Source organism: Ostrea edulis, chromosome 1, assembly GCF_947568905.1.
Source record: "Ostrea edulis chromosome 1, xbOstEdul1.1, whole genome shotgun sequence".
Taxonomy (NCBI): Eukaryota; Metazoa; Mollusca; class Bivalvia; order Ostreida; family Ostreidae; genus Ostrea; species Ostrea edulis.
Window position 1 is genome coordinate 110,470,093 of NC_079164.1, and position 20,691 is coordinate 110,490,783.

The 20,691-nt window shown below is 33.8% G+C and overlaps 3 protein-coding genes across 7 annotated transcripts in view; 1 reads left to right on the plus strand and 2 right to left on the minus strand.

The window, feature by feature from the left end:
- The window catches only part of LOC130048670 (peroxidasin-like), a 416,263-nt gene that overhangs the window by 161,537 nt on the left and 234,035 nt on the right, over positions 1–20,691 (plus strand). The gene's annotated exons all lie outside the window — the stretch shown is intronic.
- LOC125678922 (uncharacterized) overlaps positions 1–20,691 on the minus strand; it is a 122,857-nt gene that overhangs the window by 40,821 nt on the left and 61,345 nt on the right. For all 5 annotated transcript variants that reach the window (XR_008799791.1, XR_008799790.1, XM_056153290.1 and 2 more), the window contains exons 3-4: positions 16,046–16,360; positions 8,830–8,972 (exon numbers count right to left, since the gene is read on the minus strand). Coding sequence is in view for 3 of the 5 variants with exons in the window: in XM_056153290.1 (XP_056009265.1) it covers positions 8,830–8,972; positions 16,046–16,360 (458 nt within the window). In the remaining 2 variants the exon portion in view is untranslated. The remainder of the gene's footprint in view (positions 1–8,829; positions 8,973–16,045; positions 16,361–20,691) is intronic.
- On the minus strand, positions 4,239–5,714 carry LOC130051325 (uncharacterized). Its single transcript, XM_056153292.1, has 3 exons — positions 5,573–5,714; positions 4,911–5,123; positions 4,239–4,718 (listed from the first exon to the last, which is right to left on the minus strand). The coding sequence occupies exons 1-3, from the start codon at positions 5,702–5,704 to the stop codon at positions 4,605–4,607; spliced, it is 459 nt and encodes a 152-aa protein (XP_056009267.1). The 5' UTR covers positions 5,705–5,714; the 3' UTR covers positions 4,239–4,604.

A 20,691-nucleotide genomic window follows, 5' to 3' on the forward strand; every position in this document is an offset into this window, starting at 1 on the left:
GTTGATCTTTATTGCAATTGTAGTCATTATTTGTTTTATCTATTCATTTATATGTTTGATTTATTTCTCAATCTATTTCAATCATATTTTGATTGTTTCTTTTTTGTTTTCTATATTTCCTTATCATCGTAGATGACAGGTTTTTATCGACTGGCCAATACAATGCCTAGACACAACCCCATGTGGAGAAGTCAAAAGCAACATTCAGAAAATCAAAAGTCAAAGTGAACGTTCACACGGTATCTGCTCAGATTGACCCTGCCACCTGGCCATCTTGACCGTCTTACCTGGCCAGCTTGACCCCGCTAACCCCTGCACTCAAAACTCCACTCATGTCCCTATAAAACTTGAACTCAAAACTGCACTTAGTTGAACTCTCTATAAAACCTGCACTCAAAACTGCACTCAAATGAACCAGCCATCGAGGTGCGTTATACTACTCACATTGTTTTCTTTTACGTGAAAGGTGAAGACAACGAACATTGATGAATCCCACATGCAATACAATGCAAATGTTTTCAAGTATGTAATTAAAGGACACAATGCATGTTTCTAAACTTTTTAATTTTTGCAGCAAAATTGATTCTTTTCATGCCTAAAACTAATTTAATGTGTTTTAAATGAAATATTTTGCGTAGTTTTCAAGTTTGAAAGCGATGAAATTCAAATCTTGCGATATGCATATTTACTATTGCTATTTTAGCGTCATAATGTGTGATGTCATATGCGCCCTCGGGTTTGGAAACATTTATTAGCCATTTCATAAACAGATTATATTTAATCCACGAAAAACCAATTTTCACGTTAACGGCTTGTAAATAATGTTGCATTAAGATGTTTCGTGCCGTGCTCGGGTGTACTAGTTGTCGGTAGAAAGGATTTAGATTGAGTATTTTTCAATTTTTCGAAGGAAGATACAAGAAAAAAGACGTGGATATTGTTTTGTTGAAGCATTAACTTTACCTTTAAAAAAAACACCCATTCACTTTTTCAAAAACCGCTTAGACAGAGGCCCTGATAAACTGCGAGAAAATGGATAAATCGAAGCTATAAACAGTGGTAGGCCTACATCATACATTCTGTTTTGGTCTTCAAATTCAATACATATTCGGATCAACTGACCTTCACCTTGTAACAACAATTACAATATAACTAGTGCCAACTGGTAGATTTACAAAAAAATTAAAGATACAATATAATTGAACTTTTCAGTATACAAATAATAGAATATTTTATTTCTTAACTTTAAATTGAATATAAAATAATGTCCTTATTGAACTCGTAACATCTTGAGTACGCCAGTATGTATAAAACACCGTGCTCCCACTTCTTACGACGTGCAACTCACATTTCAAAAATAATGATAAGATTGCTTTATCAAAATAATGTGATTTCCACTTTAAATTTGATTATTTTTATTCATTTGTGCGTCATTTTTTTCTTTTTCATTCTTTCCGAAATGCACCCGTGACACTAGCTTAGCCTTGGGCCTAGATGTCAATAATGTAACGCATTATAATTTGTAATCCAAAAATAAATAATGATTGCACTGTTTATTTTAGAAAAACAGCGCCAATTACAGATTACAGATCGATGTATAAAGGGATAACATTACCAAACAGTTTGTAGACAGCGACCCATATAAACATTATTTACTCGCAACATTGCCGATTTCATACACGCGTTATTCGCTATATTTTACGGAAGGGTATTGCTGCCAATTGATATAAATTTTTGGTATGTCGTACGTACGAGATACTACGTCGTATGAACGAGATACTAAGTCGTACGTAAGAGATAATAAGTCGTTATTACGAGATATGCCGTACGTACGACATACTACGTCGTACGAACGACATAATAAGTCGCAATTACGAGATAATTAGTCGTATAAACGACATATACAAAGTCGTAGGTACGACATACACTCTAAAAAACTTTTACTTAGTAATTCATATTTACTTAAATTTGTGTATGCAAGTAACAACAAATTACTTGGTTTTTACTTACAGTTAACTATTAATTACTAACTATTACAAATATATTTTTAAATTGCAATATTTAATTGGTTTACTTAAAACAATAAATTATTTACTGCATCGAGGATATTTCAGAGCAGCTGCAGTACAAATTACTTAAATCTGGTAGTCTAATCGCTATATATACTATAATAATAAACAAAGATAAAGATATCAGAATTGTATTTAATTCCAGTATCATTTATTTCATTATTTCACATTCACATAATTGCAACTGTTTTATTGTGAAGAAAATATTTCCAAAAACATTAGCAAACAAATAACAAATTCATTTTTGATAATTAAAAATACAATATTTGAAAAAAAAAATGGATCTGATTCAGATAATACATTAGATTGTGGTAAACTTCTAATTACATCTAAATTGCAATCAATAATTAAGCACAATTTTTATGGAAAGTACAGATGTACTTAAATCTCATAATGCACTTTGACATCAAATAATAGATTGTGAAAATAGTCATGATGTAATGATAGGATGTCAAAATTTTCAAGTAAAGATATTTACATCACATAACCAACTGTTGATATCACATAACAAGATAAAATAGCCCGTAAAGAAATATTCATATAATATGACACCCAGACAGACTCATGTCTTCAATAAGAAAGAGTTTGGTAAAATAACACAATTTTGTTTTTCTTTATAGTAGTGCTGTAATGATGATTTTTCACATGAAAAAATACATATTAAATATAGAGCTAATTATGTCTTTTTGTTTACATATTTAACTCTTTATGTATCATATCAACTAAATCATAAGGAATTGGGATGAACAGGTTTTGCTGTTTACCCTCATATAAATGGAGAGGGTAATCTATTAACATGTTTTCTATGTAGATCAGTTTATTACCTTGTGGTAAATCAGGTTGCTTTATTTGATATGACAATAATTCTCCACTGAAATTCAAAGTTTCAAACATATGAATATTAAAGTAAACATTCTGAATGTCATATTCATCAACACGTTCCTTGGTAATCCAAATAGACTTAACAGTTCCAAATTCAGGTACACCATTTGCCACACCAAATGCAATTTCACATTGATCAGATACAAGTTTGTTACCCTCATATATGATCCATCCCACCTCATGAATAAATATTACCTGGTTTTCATCTATTTCAAAAAAACTTGAAAGCCCCTCTTTGCAGTAGTTAATATTTTTCACAGGCTTTGTTTTGCCATACATACAACCATTGTTAAGAAGTGGATGATCATCACACAAATTTAAAGTACATTCATACATAACACATCGATCTGAAATAGACTTTTCAATGTTTTTAAAATTATGACAGCCAGTCATGTGTTCCTTAATAAAATTGTGTTTTGATTCAAACCTCATGGACCAGACATTACTGAGACATCCAAATTTCTCTATTGTTGAGGGTAGGTGAATAAGATAGTGCTGTTTTGGAATGATATTTTTGCCTGGGAATAAATATGTAAATTTTCTTAGATGATCAGATATAATCATTTTCAGCATTTGCACAGACTCATATGATACAACTGGAGACATCAAAATCAATGTAATTTCACATAATTTTACCAAAAATGCTACATATCTATTGTTGAAATCACAATTTAATTTTTCAATGAGGAAAAAAGGAAGTAGTTTCATAAGCACTATCATTCTAGTTGCAGATTGTTTTAATGTTGTGTCATTCCCATTAAACACTTTGGCAGAAATTGTCACTGGTCTGCTACTTCTATCTGCATATCCATAACAAAAATTATCTATAGCATTATTGAGCTCTATTAATGAAATAAGTTTTACATCTAGAAGAACTTTTAATATTAATTTTATCTCATGAACTGCAACACCCTCAAACATTACATGCATAATATCATGTGATATGTGCTCAGTCAAGTTAAAATAGGGAAACTCTCTTGCAATGCTTTGAAAATTAATACCATAAGAACGAGAAATATCATCTCTAATAGACACTGTATGTGCTATTGCAAGCTCATTGCACTGATCATCATATCGTTCTAATGTTCTTTGGATAAAAAGATGGTCCTCAAAATTTGTTTGCATTTCGTCAAAAGTGCATTCGCAACTCCTACATTTTTGATATGCAAATCCCACCCCTAACTTAAATCCTCCAAATTCATGGGCAGCTAAAGTGTCACCAATGACACAAAGACAACCCCCTACAATATCATAATTATTTCCATTTATGGATCATGTTATGCCATTAGAAAGTACTTCTGAATCAGTTTTAAGCCGATCAAGAACAACATTAATCCCATGCTTATTCATAATACTTCATTTAATAACATCCAATAAGCATGTTGCTTGTAATCGAGATCGATAAATTACAGGAAAATTTGCAAGACTGTAGTAGAATATACCAATTTTGTGCACTCCAGCTTGCTTATTCATAGGATTACAAATGTCTACATCATCAAAATAGAGAATAATTGACAAACTTAATCTGTTCTGCTGAAATAGAACATTACGTCTATATGCAGTGCCAGTTCTAATATCAGAAAAAAAAAGCCATGAAAAGGTAAAGGATCCTGCATAATAAGTTCAAGTGTGTCCTCATTCTGGAGAAATTGTTCAATACTTTGTGTAATATGCACATACTAGAAAGAGTCTAACAACATCAAGGTTAGCATCTCCTCTCCGTCTAATAACTCGCAGCCTTTGTCCTACCCGAACAAGTTCTGGTTCCTATGAAAGAAAATTGTATGTATAGTACATGTAAAATTGAACTGTTGCTCCATTCTTAACATGGATAATGATTATGCTTCAATATTGTTGCTTCAATGAAATTTAACAAAAACAAAAACAAAAAACACACCAACAATTGTGCATTCATAACATTTACAAAAATACATATGTAAAGTTATACACTATACATACAATATATAGGAAGTCCTCTTTTATAAATTTCTTTCTTTCATGCGATGCAACAACACCATGAAATGGCAGTTCAACGTCAAATACTTTATTCAACTCGTTGATGTGTTCAGGAATACCAGCACCCTGCAAACATTGATGTACTTTATTCCTCAACATGTCGATGTATTTCTGGACTATGCCATTAATCCCATTTGCAACAGCTTCTGCAGTAGTCTGAAATTCATAATAATAATATACATGTATTGCAGTTTGTGCTTTTTCTACCTTAACATGTTTAATACAAAATCCAAAGGATATTAGACAGGTTTAAATAACTTTTATCCCATCGACGATCATCATACAGCTCTGCATAGAGTATTTTGAGAATCATGAAATTGTCATCATTTCGTCCATCATGATATTATATAAGTTTTGTATTTTGCATGCGTACAACATCTTTATACAAACAAGTATCAATTGGTACTTTGTTTCTGCATGCAAATAAATTTTAACACTGCTATAGGTACACATGTGTGTATAATTTGCCAAGGGAAATCTTGATGACAGAGGATACTTGTATACCTGAGGTTTAATTGTTGTAAGTTACAAGCAACACATATACATTACAAGTAGGTTATTCGACCTCTCTTTCAATGAAACATAAAATGCAAACAAGTATATACCTCCCGTATCCTGTGCATTTCTTTGAGATTCATAATAAAAGACACTGCTTTGCCTCTATCGTAACATTCACTATGGTCAAGTTCAACTTCCATAGTGTCTTTTCTTGGATTATCTTCAGTATCCACTTCCATAACCTCCCCAGTGTCCTACAACAGGATAACGTATTTACGATACAGATCACTTCATTATAAATACATAAAAGAAGGGACTGACAAATCCAATTGCCCAACGCCCGGGGCTAGTGAATTTTAGGGATGGGCAAGTAAATTTTGATGAACATCAACATATCAGTTTATGATGTGGCAAAAAAAAAAAAGCGAACCAAGCAATGCACTTGCCAATGCGTAAGTGCATGAAAATATATTTGTCAGCCCCTAACAATAAGTAAAAGCAGAGTTTTATCATATTGAAATTTCGATTACACTTGCTTACAAGCACTATTTAATATCAAACAATGACATGATTACATTTAACTCACCATCTGTATTATGTCAATCTGTTCCTGGTCGCTGTTATTCGGTAGATTTCGAGCATCATCTAACTGATGGACATGCATTTCACTAGGCCTATCCAGCAAGTCGGAGTGATGTTTCATTACGTGACGGTAAAAAGAATTGTATTTACGATATGTTTCTTTTCATTCATCGACACTGCATTGTATTCGAAAATTTGGTGCTTGTGAATGTTCTGAGTAAATGTGTCTCATAAGCACATGCAGTGTAACAGCTGTTGTTAACTTGTACATCTATTTGGATTAATATCTATTACATTTGTAAGCTATTGAAAATAAAAATTAATGAAAGAAATGAACTTAATTTGCTTGAGACATACAAATCTAAGACTTAAAATAATCATATAATATATAACTTAGTCATAAGATAAAGTAAAATTACTTGAACGACTCATGCGGGTACGAGTTAATAACTACATCTGCAGAACGTCATATCCGTTTAGCGCCATGGCAGGATTGAAGGACGCAGAAGGGTTCGAAGAATTCGATGTTAATAAATTGTGCGATTGGTTAAGATGAAAAAAAAGCATCTTAAGACATCATAATTGCTGTTGCAGGTACGTAATTTTGGTCAAATATTGTATGTTGAACTCTTTGAAGTGAATTCATACACTTGTGCACCAGGAGAACCAGTAACAATAATTTGGAAGAAAACACTTTGTCCAATATGTTTTGTATTTTAAATATAAATCCAATTTCTTATATGATAAACAATGCAATTAATGGAAGGACATTTCTGGATCTAAATGGTGAAGATTTGAAAGACCTTTCCAATTCTGTTAAAGTAAGGAAGGAAATCAGAAGGTTTTTGGAACAATTGATAATATTTATGTTTGTAATGAATATCGTCTTGGAAATCAGAGTTAAGTATATATATAACATCATACTGCAAAACGTTACAAATCATTCAACAATAGATGAAATTTATAGTATGAACCTGCATGTACATTCAGAGGTGTGGAATTACCATTACAGTACCCGCAAAGTTATTCTTGACATTCTTATCGTGTTCTATCGTGCGTGTATCCTATCGTGCGTATATCCTATCGTATCGTGTTTTGTGTTTATCGGGTTTTCCGTTTTCTATCGTGTTTTGCGTTTATCAGGTCTATCGTGTTTTGCGTGTATCAGGTTTTCCGTTTATCGTGAAAATCGTTTACAGTGTAGCTTCGGAAACTATCGGGATTGTATATCAAATCTATTGAAAAAGTACGATACTTTTCGAAAGCTTTATTCGTTTTGTTAAAGAAGCTATTTTTAGGAATCCAGAAAAGACAGTATATTTGAAGGAGAACATAAAGCTGTCGATTTTAAGGCAGAATAAGAGCTATTTGTCTGTCCAGAGAGTGAAAATTTATCCCAATTTCATTCTAAGTAGTATGAAAAGTAGGCAGTGGTTTGCCGCGCAAACCGGGGACAGTACATCTGAAAGCTCCTTCATGTACAGTTCATAAACATTTGCTTGTCTAGAAACAATTATTTGTAATTAACACGCACAGAGAAATAGGAAGTTTCGATTTGAAAGGAAAAATCAGTAAGTTACGTTGTTTATTACTACACATATTTTAATAACGGCTCGTTTTCTTCCGATTTTTTTTCCAGCTGTGTTCTATTTATATACCCACCATTGAACTTCTGCGCGTCTGTGTATCACCCGTGTTTTGACTGCAAACATTTTCAGGGACATTTTATTTGACAAATTTAGAAGATTAAGTTTTAAAAGGGTGCAAGGGTGTTACATCTCCCAAAAGTCTGCACAACTGGGCACGACTCAGCTGTCATCGTTGTTTTTTTTACTTGTACACTTGTACATGTACCTATAGTCGTACTGGTAGATACTGGAAATTAATACAGGGTTTGATGATTATTTTTATATTTTTTTTTACATACTAAACACACATTTTTTAAGCCTTTCAAAATTGTGAATTTAAAATAGCCGTGTTTTATTTTTTGTCCCGATAGTTTATTTATTTTTGTTATTAATGTAAAACTTATACGGTACCAATTTTGATGCAACAGATGCGCATTTCGACAAATAATGTCTCTTCAGTGATGCTCAACCGAAATGTTTCAAATCCGAAAAATCATTCATCACTCATCGTGTAGAAATTTGGTGTAATGCAGTGGATCTTTTTTAAAGCTGTCATGATGAAAATAATTGTAATTGTTGAATGACCGGTGAACTTACAGCTTGATGCAAAATAACCCCCTCCTCGCTACACACAAACTATTCCTTGGTTTATTTCACATTCAAGATAATATACATTAGAATTATAGAGCTACTGAAGCATGATATCACTTCATTATATTACATTTAATTAATTCACTGTATAATTTTTATATTAAACATTAGGTGGCAATTATAATTTTAGAATCATTGGCTGGGAAAATTCAAATAGATATAAAATAATGAATTAAATACCGTATAGAGTTAATCCCCCAAAATGGCATTACTCCAAACTACTTTAAGAAAATCTTACTCCGTGGGAAAGACTTTCATTTTGAAGGAGTGGATTTTATTTTGTGAGAACGAATTTATGTCAAATGAATTGATTTTATTTCGTGGGAAGTAATTTCATTTCAAGGGAATGAATCTTAGTTCGTGAAAACGAAATTCAATTGAAAAAATCCATTTGTTGTAAACTAGGAACCGTAGGTGCAAGTAGAAAAGACGGTGGGTTAAATTGATCTAAAAATGGTTTAACAAAGATCTCAGTTCTACTAAATATTTCTTTTAACACTAACCCCAACGCTGTATTGAAGATTGGCTGAGGAGATTGATGGGGAAAAACAGTAACTTCTAGCTGATAGGTTTACTATTTTATATTTTGTTCCTGGGACTGGTGTTGTACTTGATCCGTTTATGAAGGTTGTTACTGATGGCTCAGCTGAAAAGAATTTAAAGGTGGCATGAATTTATGAATTTCCAATCATTTTTTTTTTTCGATAAATGTATACCATCGTCTGCCATCTTTGTGCTTGTTAAACCCTATAACGGTTTTTCTTTATAAAAAGTAAATTGGTATAATTTCCGATACCGAAAACCATCGTAATGTGATTGATTTCTCTGCAAAAAGAGATGGTGACCTAAGATATATCTAATCGGAAAATCTAGCAAGTTATTATATCTTTTGGGAAATTCTGACACCTTCCGAATAGAATCATGAATGTTTATTCAAGCAAGGAATTGCGTCACAACTCAACTTCGGCATATTTGGAGCATTACTATATATATATATATATATATATATATATATATATATATATATATATATATATATATATATATATACGAACAAGTTTACGATAGCAAACGGCAATACTTATGATGAATTGGGGTTTTAAACAGTGTACGAATTTCAAGATTTGTTTGTTTCAATATGAGAAGCTAAAGAATCTTTTTGACCGAGAAATTGTAATAATTGTTTTATATGATTAAATATTCTGAATCATCACAATTGACTACCAAAACTTTCCAAATGAAGCCATTTATGTATACAGATACATACACGGTGTAAAATGTATTCGAAAATGATTAAAGATGCGTTTTTGTTTATCACAACTGAATAATCAAAACATCAAAATCCGCTTCGAGAACTTACAAAAACAATATATGCTTGATCATACTTAGATCAGATTCGATGTTGCTATGAATCAACGATTCTTACTCTAGTTTGTAATAGAAAATACCTCCTTTTTTACAATTAAAGCGCAAAATGGTTAAACAAGAAATAAAGACGCGAATTTTTATTGAGTGACCAAAACAATTATCAATCCTGTCAATTTTTAAGATATCCAATCCATTTTTTACTTAAATGATATAGAAATCAAATGTTATATACACATTGAAAGCACATACTGGTGAAAATCGTGTTGCATGTTTTCCTAGGTTATTGGTAGCGAACGGTGATTGATATTATAAATCCTTTAAGGAATATTTATGCCACTACTTCTATAAGGTATGCAAAATAGAGTTGGACAAACACGGACCCCTAGATATGCCAAAGAAGAGATCGTGAGCCTAGGAGGAGTATTGTCACAATTTTGACTGGAGATAGGAAAACACCTCGTCTTCAAACTGAACAATGACATTTCGAAAAGAAACACACACACGAGAAATAACTTTATTCACACAGAAGGGGCACAGATAAAACCATTCACACACTACACGCTCAAAACTCACACACTCAAATTACATAACGTATGGCAATAACACAACGTACTTTGCTTAAAGATAGACAGTCTATTTCCCCAAAACCCCGACCGTATAGGGAAATAGAACGTTCAATGATTCATTGGTTTACAATACGATGTGCATACATGGTACGGATACTTGCACATGTTGGTTATGTCACCACTTGGTATCCGTAGTTGTAACATGCATTTCAGAGATTTCTCATAATGCCTCATCCAGGTATAATACGCTGATACATGTAGTGGAAGTCGATTTTCGCATTGCTAGTAGTACAATGACACTCACATGCAGTACAATCAGACAGAACCAGTACACAGATTACGTGAATCGCCTCAATGAGTACAAATCAGAGGTCACTGCCATTCCACACAGGATTTCACACAGAAAAACGGCACCATCAATACCCATAATAGCACCACCACATTGGACAGATATATGACGACACAGGTTTTCACAGAGTAAACGGCACTACCAACACACACACACACACACACACACACACACACACACACACACACACACACACACACACACACACACACACACACACACACACACACACACACACACACACACACACACACACACACAACAGTACCACCGCACAGGACAGTTCTTGACCACACAGGGTAATCTATATGACCAAACAGGTCCACACATACATGACTTGAGCGCTCTCTGTTTTAAGGACACACCTTCTCGACGACTCGTGCTGGACTGACGCACCCTATATAACTGGTTTTACAAAACACGTGACCTCACTCTCGCCTAAATATAGTTACTCTCTCATACAAGTTAATAAGTTACTATGTACAAATTGTGGCAATACCTCCCCTCTTTAACTTCAAAATTGTGGAACCCATATTTTGAGAATAATGATACTAACTACTGTACATGACGACTGAGGAAATCAACACCAATATTATCAACACCTTTGATAGCCTGGATCGTAAAATTGTAAGACTGCAAATAAATTGTCCAGCGCAGCAATCTACCATTTGCCACTTTCGACCTATGTACGTACATTAAAGGTTGATGACTAGTCTGTAAGAAAAAATGTATCCCATACAAGAATGTCTGAAATTTCCTCACTGCCCACACTATTACCAAGCATTCTTTCTCAATTACAGAGTATCTTTTTTCTCTTTCACTCAACTTGCGGCTAGCGTACGCAACAGGAAGCAATTTGTCGTGCTCTTGCAATAACACTGCGCCGATACCATAGTCCGAAGCATCGGTTCTAAGATAAAAATCGTTTCGACAATCTGAAAGTCTGAGAATGGGTGAAAACAACAACACAAACTTTAATGACTGAAAAGACCTCTCGTGTTCCTTGTACCACTTGACTTTGTTAGGAACACCCTTTTTTGTCAGATATGTCAATGGACAGGCTATTACAGCAAAATTAGGGATACATTTGCGATAATAACCCATGAGACCTAGGGAAGATCTTACTTGATTCTTAGTTCCAGGACATGGAACATTTTTTTATTGCCTCTAGTTTCGCATTGTTAGGTTTCATCACACCATCACCAACTGAATGACCTAGAATTTCTAATTAACTAAATCCAACATAACATTTTGATCGTTTTGCTGACAACTTCCCAGATCTAAGTATATCTAAGAAACCTCTAAGAGACAAAATGTGCTCTTCCCAAGTTTCCGAATAAATCAAAATATCTTCGATGAAACTTTCAGTGTCTTTGAGATCTTTTATCAAGGCTCGCATCATTCAATTGAATGTTGCGATAAAATTTGATCAACCGAAAGGCATTACCTTGAATTTAAACAAACCATCAGGTGTTACAAATGATGTCAGGTCTTTTTCCTCATCTCTCTTTGGGAATTACCAATATCCGTTACACAGGTCTACTTTAGAAAAAAGCTTACTTTGACCTATCTTGGCGAAAATCTATATTCTTATATTCTTATGAAGCATAATTTATTCAAAAGCTTCTACATGAGAAGAGAAGGTATCTTGATGCGGGCTTTAACTCGACATTTAGATATATCGACGACGTTTTATCTATTAACAATAGTAATGTTCATTCATATTTTGATTCAATATATCCCTGCAAACTCGAAATAAAAGACACCACGGACTCTTTCGCATCTGCTTTGTACTTATTGAAAATGAATATTAACGATAGAATAACTCAACTCTATTAATAGCGAGATGATTTCAGCTTCTCCATCGTCAACTTCCGATATTTATGTAACAACATTCCCTTATTGTCTGCATATGGCGTTTAAATATTTCAACTGATTCGATGCACAAGACCTCGTTCTGGGTATGATCAGATTCAAAATCGAGGCAGGCTATTGACACCCAAGTTGGTGGTGCAAGGGTTTCAACAATCTCGTTTAAAGTCTGCATTTTGAAATTTTTATTGTCGTTATAATGATCTCTAGTTTGTCCATATAACCTATCACTGGGCTAATTACTGTTTGACGTGTTTAATACAAATTTTAAGCCGTTCTTAGCACACTGATTTTGATAACGGTAAACTTGGTTGACGTCATTAAGATATATGGCTCAGGGTGGGTGTGATCGGTCGATAGGGGATGCTCACTCCTCTTAGGCACCTGGACACCGTTTCATCAAACATCGTAACTAGTTGCGTAAGCTTAGTTTGGCGTAACTTTCTGACTAGACTAAATATTTCACGTAAGTCCGTTTCATCAAATGACGTAAGATTAGAATTTACGCAAGTTTTCTACTAACTTGTAGAAACACTACGTCAGGTCGAACCCTTACGTAAGTACCTACATGTACGTAAGCAAAAATCATGGTCAGCTGTTTTTAAATATATATGGAATTTTTAACGATTAGATTTGCGTCGTGATCTAATTTTTCAAGACCAGATGCTTTTAGACGTTTACAACAATAAATATGTAAAGCCATAAGGGTTACTTCCCTTTGAAAACTAGAAAATTTATAGCTTACCTTTACTGTATCATTATTTTCCACAAGTGTATATCTGTACATAAATGATGAATGTACAATGTTATTCACTAATCTCTTTATAAAGTAGTCCACCGTAAAAGGAACATTTACTTTGTTGTAGTATATGTAGGCTATTTATAAATATCTTCAAAACTTCAGCTCTGACTAACTTGGAACAAATGATTAGTGAGCCCGATTCAATTCGGTATATCTCGTATGGTAGGTGGATTTACGGGAGTGTAATGTACATATTTCATGAACAGTTATTTTAAGATCTACTATTTTCGATTGTATATCTTAAATCTTGAAAAAAATATCCCGTCTAAAGAGATACATACTTAGATATTTTATTGAAAGTAGACAATAACGGCAAACTGACAACTTAAATGTATGACAAACGGGATGATTTCAGCTTCTCCATCGTCAACTTCCCACATTTATGTAGCAATATTCCAGTATCACATGCATATGGTGTTTATATATCTCAACTGATTCGATATGCAAGAGCTTGTTCTGGGTATAGTCAGTTTTTAAATCGAGGTAAGCTACTGACAAACAAGTTGATGGTACAGGGGTTTCAACAGTATCGATTGAAGTTAGCATTTTAAAAATTCTACGGTCGTTATAACGATCTAGTTTGTCAATACAACCTAACTGCTCTCTGACTGCTGTCTGACGTGTTTCATACCAATTGTTAAGCCGTTCTTGGCACACTGATTTTGAGTGCGGATAACTCCGTTTACCTGATCAGGATATAGGGCTCACGGCGGGTGTGACCGGTCAACAGGGGATGCTTACTCCTCCTAGGCACCTGATCCCTCTTCTGGTGTGTCCAGGGGTCCGTGTTAGCCCGACTATCTATTTTGTATTCTTATAGGAGTTATGAGATTGATCACTGTTCGTTATCTTCACCTTGCATTAAGACGGGATTTTTTTTTCAAGATTTTTTAAAATATCAAAAATAAAGTTCTTCCAAATAAAAAAGGTCTTCGTAACAATTTGATACTTGACGAATTTCGGTGATAAGTGATGTGCAGGATAATCCGTACAGATATATATTTTATGTTATCAAATAAAGAAAAACATCTACATGGTAGGGAGGGGGCACCATGCGTTGCTACTCCACTTTTTTTAACAATATGATTTTTATATTATTATGTACTGTAAGTGAATGAGATTAAATTATTAATAAAAACTATTTAGCGTGGTATGATTATTAGCATTGATAGAAGAAGTCTACCCCCCCCCCCCACCACCACCACACACACACGATGTTTTTAGGAAAATGTTTTGAGGCACTCATGATAGAGGACTCTAGCACCCCCACGATTGAAGAAAATGAAACCTGAGAGAAAAAAAAATGTGGAAATCACTGCAACAGATTCCAACACCACCCACTCAACCTCATCTCCGAATTAGGATTTTGCAGATAGGACAAAACTCTTTTTTGCGTTATAAGATGATTTGAAAAGCCAACATCTAATTTATGTTCCAGCTGCACTCACCCTACCCGCCCCCACTTCACTTTGCAAAACGATGGTACGTGCCTGTATATAATCCCAAATTATAAAATATGCACATATATTCAATTGTTTTAACACATTTAGGCCTATGAGTCTACATTAATTATCCATTTAAAGTATGGATATATAGTTAATATTTATATACAATGTAGATGTATCGTGTCGACCTACATGCACTTAAAATATAATGACATTTGGAATCATAAAACAACTACTTTTGTAGAAGAAGAGATGTAAAATATATACATAGGCCTATATAGATAAAAACAAATTTTGTTTATGGAGTGATATGTTTGATTTAGTATGCAGTGCCCAAATAATATGGTATAGGAACATTTTACTGCCTCTGCCAACACGGCCATCTCTGTCGCCTCCCAATTTCACTTGTGGATTTTCTTTGCGTTCTTTTCATTCATTATTTTGGTCCAGACGACAAGTGAAAAAAAACCTCGGAAGTATGATGTACGCATGCTCAGGACGCGGTAACTAAGCACATAAGCTTAGTTGAAAACTTAGTCGAGTAGTAACGTACGCATGCATTTACGTCGTTTCGTGAACCGTGGTTTGCGCTAAACTAAGATTATAGTAACTAGATTTACGTAGTTGACGTAAGACTAGTTAGTTGAAAATTTACACTTATTGATGAAACGGCGTCCTGGTTCCATATCTGTTGTGTCCAGTGATCTCTATGTGTCAGACTCTTTATTTTATATTCTTTGTGGGATTTAAGAGATTGATCGCTGTTCGTTATTTTCGTCTTTCATTGTATGGTCATATTCCATTGCTCAGTGGCAAGTATTAAGCAATATAATTCTTTTAACTGTTTTTATCAGTGACTTTGTCCAAGTAAATTTAGATATCTTTAGTCATGAAAGATATCTGCATCAATTGAGCCTTTATATTCCTGATGAGGGGATTATGACATGAAAAATTACACATATTGTTAACCTTTAATACTACCCATAGAACCGTACCTTGTTGTATGTGACTTACACAGATTAACAATATCAGCCAACGGCAATATATTTCTTTTAATGAATTTGTGATGAGTATTTGCTGAATTATTATCCCCTTCCATTGTCAAATCAAAACAAAAACCACTATCTAAGATTATTTGGATAGACTGTGCCAAATAAGCCGAAATCACCAAATATATTACAGTCCATATAAAGAGAGAGCTGCAATACATCATGGATTGATACTATTTGAACAATAACTGTTAATGGGGTATTTTAGTTCATATTGTTACAAATAAAATGTAATCAAATATGTATCGAAGTTGCCATCAATACTTACTTTGAACAACAAGAGAATAATCTTTGGGTGATGATGATGCTATTGAGCACGTCCAAGTTCCAGTGTCACTTGTATGGCTTAAAGAAGTGATTGTCACTGTTACTGCTGAGGAGTTTGATGAATATACATATCTACCAGCATCACTGTTTGATGGATTGCATATATTTGTATTGTCACACGATGTCTTCAAACTGCCATCTTTGGTAAGGGAAATGGGAGAAGTGAAGTCTGATGGTGCAATAGTGCACACAAGACTCACTGTTGCCCCTTTAACTGTGTCTCCATCTGGATTGAATTCAAGACACAGAAATGCACCTGGAATAATAGTTTGTTGATAAGTAACAATATCATCAATTACCAAAGCAGCAAAAGATACTTGCAATATTTAGTAATCACAGCCCTTACCATGTTTAGGTCATCCACGAATTTATACATGTGGGTATTTCTTAGCATGATAGGCCATGATTCAATGGAAATTGTGGAACAGTTAGAGAGAAGTTCCATTTGGCAAAAAGAATACAAAACCAATGTAAATCGGGAGAACGTTATCGCAATCTTACAACAACATGTAAATAGTATAAGGCAACAATTGACACATTTATAACGAAATGCGAAAATAACTTTAGTTAAAAAATAATCTTAAACGATTGCGTTTGAACTAATTAATGTTACCCAAATCCTCGCCCCATCCCAAATCGTCGACGGCGACGATTTGCAATGACATTTCATAAAATGTAAATCATGTTCTAGAAAACAGTATTTAAAGAAATATTATTATAAACACCCTTCTACTTTCAAGCCTGTCCAACTATTATCACCTGGAAATATTACAGAATTATCTAAACTTGGTAAATACCTATATAAATGTTCATCTATTAAATCTCAGTCATTATAAGATTATTCTCAGTATCCGTCCTGTCCATGTCCATCAGTATGATATATTATGTTCTGTTACTATTTCATTGTATAATTTGTTATTGTATATACTTTATACCAATGAACTGTATGGTTCTTGGTCAATAAACAATACAATACCCCACATCGTTGCCCTGGCGAGGATTTGGGACAAGATTGGACTATCATTAGGGCGACGGATGTACTATTGTACAGTACCCGTAACGTTTTTCTTGACATGATAAACGATAGAACACGATACCAGCACGATACGATATTATATACGCACGATATGATAATATACACGCATGATACGATAGGATACATGATATACCTGATAAACACAAAACACGATACACGATCTTCACGATAAACGGAAAACCTGATAAACGCAGAACACGATTAATGATCTTCACGATAAATGGAAAACTTTATAGACATTTTATACATATTTCGAAGCAATTTATACAACGCGGCTGAGTTTAGGCTGTCCCCATAATTACCAGTGCTGTACATAAATGTACGTTACCGTACGGGCACATTACATGACGTCACAATGAAAAATACGTCATGACAAAGGTCATGACGTACATATCTACAGTACTTTTTAGGTTGAAAATGTCAAAATATTTTTTCGTTATTTACCACCGATGTCAAAGGATAAACCTCAATCGTGTAAAAGTTTCTGCCAAATGGGTTTTATTAATTCTCTTTGATATTGAAATAGTTTCAATTTCTTCTTTATATAACATACAAACTAAAGTAATATCCACATTATATTGTGATCTTGATATCACCCCTAATCTGCACGTATAGTTACTTTCACAATGGACTCATTTGCATAAACAGGGTTTCCGTACATACAAATTTCATCATCGGTACGACACCCCGAGGTTTTTGAGTGAAAGCTGTTTGATTTATATGCAAAAATCGCTGCATCTTGCATATTCAATGCAAACATTAGACATGTTACAAGTCACGATAAACTTGCTCCCAACACTTTTCAAATTAAGAAATTTGTATGTTTTGAAGTTATATTAACTTCAACTTGCATTGATATCTGGATATCGTGCCAATGGACCGATTTATACATACACGGTACGATTTTATCTTGATATTTGATCACATGATACACAGCTGATGTAGAGACTGTCGGTCTAATGAAAAATGTATGGAAGGTCCATATGCGCTTAATGCTATATGCATATTGTTTTTGTATAAAAGGATTGTGTTTACAAAATTTGTCAAATATTGACCTGTTTATTTATGTTTTTTCCCTGACATATTTCTATGGCCCTACCTAACACAACTGCGAAAACGAAATTTGAATATATGTAGTTGTGTTATACAAAATGAATTGTGTTGATAACAACACCGAAAAATATCAACATACATGCAAATAACATGTACTTCCAAAATAACATCTAACTGGAAGGTACGTGTAATATGCATACAAATAAAGACAAGACAATACTTTTCTGCAATTGTTTTGGTTTTGTAATAGAGGGCTTTGTTTTCAAAATTCGTCGCTTCCTCTGTTGCAACTAAATGTGATCGTTGACTTTTTCAACTCGTAACTTTTGCTACCAGTATAGAAGAAAAAAACTATAGCTGTCTCTTAATCATACGAGTAAGTATAACTGTATTCTTATCTTGCTACTAGCACTAGTGGAACTACTAGTTTTATTATCATTATTCATAAAAATCATGTTCTTATATATTTTCAATATTTTTGTCATTCACATTCCTTGTTTGTTTTTTTTTTTTTTGGGGGGGGGGGGGGGGGGGTCTTTGTTAAATGCATTAATTGGTCCAGTTTCATAACGCAATGTCGTACATTTCTCATATATCATTTAGAATTATTCCTTCATGTATTTTGGTACATTGGCAACTATATCAGATTTGGTATATAGCTATAAAGACGTTTTTAATTGTTTGTGTTGGTTTAACGTGTTATCACGCTTGATTTTAGTTCGTTGACTGCTAAGTTGCGTACGTATTTTGTGCCACATTCCCCTTACCTCGCCAATGGTACATGTAAAGGGCGCATTATTTGAATGTCGATAAAGAAGAAGCGATTACAGGTGTTTACCACTCTAAACTAAAGGTGTATCCCTCTCAGATAACCTGTAGCCTTTATTGAAAACTCTAAAAACATTGGGGGAGAACATACCTATTAGTTGGCATTGTGTGCTGTCAAAACACATCCCAGATCAGGACCCAATGGCATAGAGGTAGAATGAACGGGTTCCCAATTATCGACCAATTAATTGGCGACGTACACAAAGCATGACAGGTGTGGGTATCCATGATATTGACGTTAGAACCCATAAATACACCCTATACCTAAAATGGTAGATCTACTCAGTTTAGGGCTTCATTTAGGAGTATACATGTAGGTATACCTAAAACCTTTACACATCGATCAGTTGAATCGGGAAATATGAAGTGACTGGTGATATATAGGACTTAGCTGGTTAAATTATTCTATTGGACGTAAACAGTAGGTATTACGCAAATCATTATATTCTGGGTTTTTTTTTTACTTTAGGGCAGCAAAGTTCAAAGATAAGATTGAAAACTGCAATAGACTTTTCAAAGGCCTTCGACAAAGTTTCTCACAAGATTCTTTTATATAATTTAGACCACTATGGGATTAGACACAGTCATCTGCAATGGATCAACAACTTCCTTGTAAGCCGGACCCAACAAGTGTTACTGGAGGGTGTTACAGTACCCGCAACGTTATTCTTGACATGATAAACGATAGAACACGATACACGCACGATAGGATAGGATACACGCACGATAGGATAGGATACACGCACGATACGATAGGATACACGATAAACCTGATAAACGCAAAACCTGATAAACGATCTCCACGATAGACCTGATAAACGCAAAACACGATAAACGATCTTCACGATAAACGGAAAACCTGATAGAAATGTTGTAAATTTAGAAACGGTTTAGACGGAACGAAATTTTGATACCTACAACATAATTACATTATGTTTACATTATGTTGATAATAATATTGAAGGATTTCAATGTTCATTATATACCTACATTACGGACAAAGCGGATTTCTTGTTTCCCGCGTTCTCGCAATGGGAAAAAATCTAACGCGGTAATCTATAGGTTAACTCAGGAAAACCGCGTTCTCATCGCGGGATGACTATCCTGTCCCCGTCGCGGTAACATTTGTTTAAAACATTGATCGGTTTTGTACCATATAATTTCTTTAATCCACGGTCATACGTTTTTTTTTTTGTTTTTTTAATGCCATCACAGCTAAAATTAATATATATATATATATATATATATATATATATATATATATACGACATTGAATTCATTATTTGATATCTATATGAATTTTATCAGCCAATGATTCTAAAACTTATATTGTCACCTAATGTTTAATATATAGATTATACAGGGAATTAACTAAATGTAATATAATGTAGTGATATCATGCTTCAGTAGCTCTCTTATGCTAATGTATATTACCTTGAGTATGAAATAAAACCAAGTAATATTGTGCGTGTAGCGAGGAGGGGTTATTTTGGATCAAGCTCTAAGTTCACGGCTCATTCAACATCTCAAGTTATTTTCATAACGACCGCTTTAAAAAAAATCAACCGCACTACACCTGTTAGATATTTTTACACTATGATTGATAATTGATAGTCATAAGTAATTGGAACATATTTATTTGAATTGATATTTTGTTAACAAAACATAAA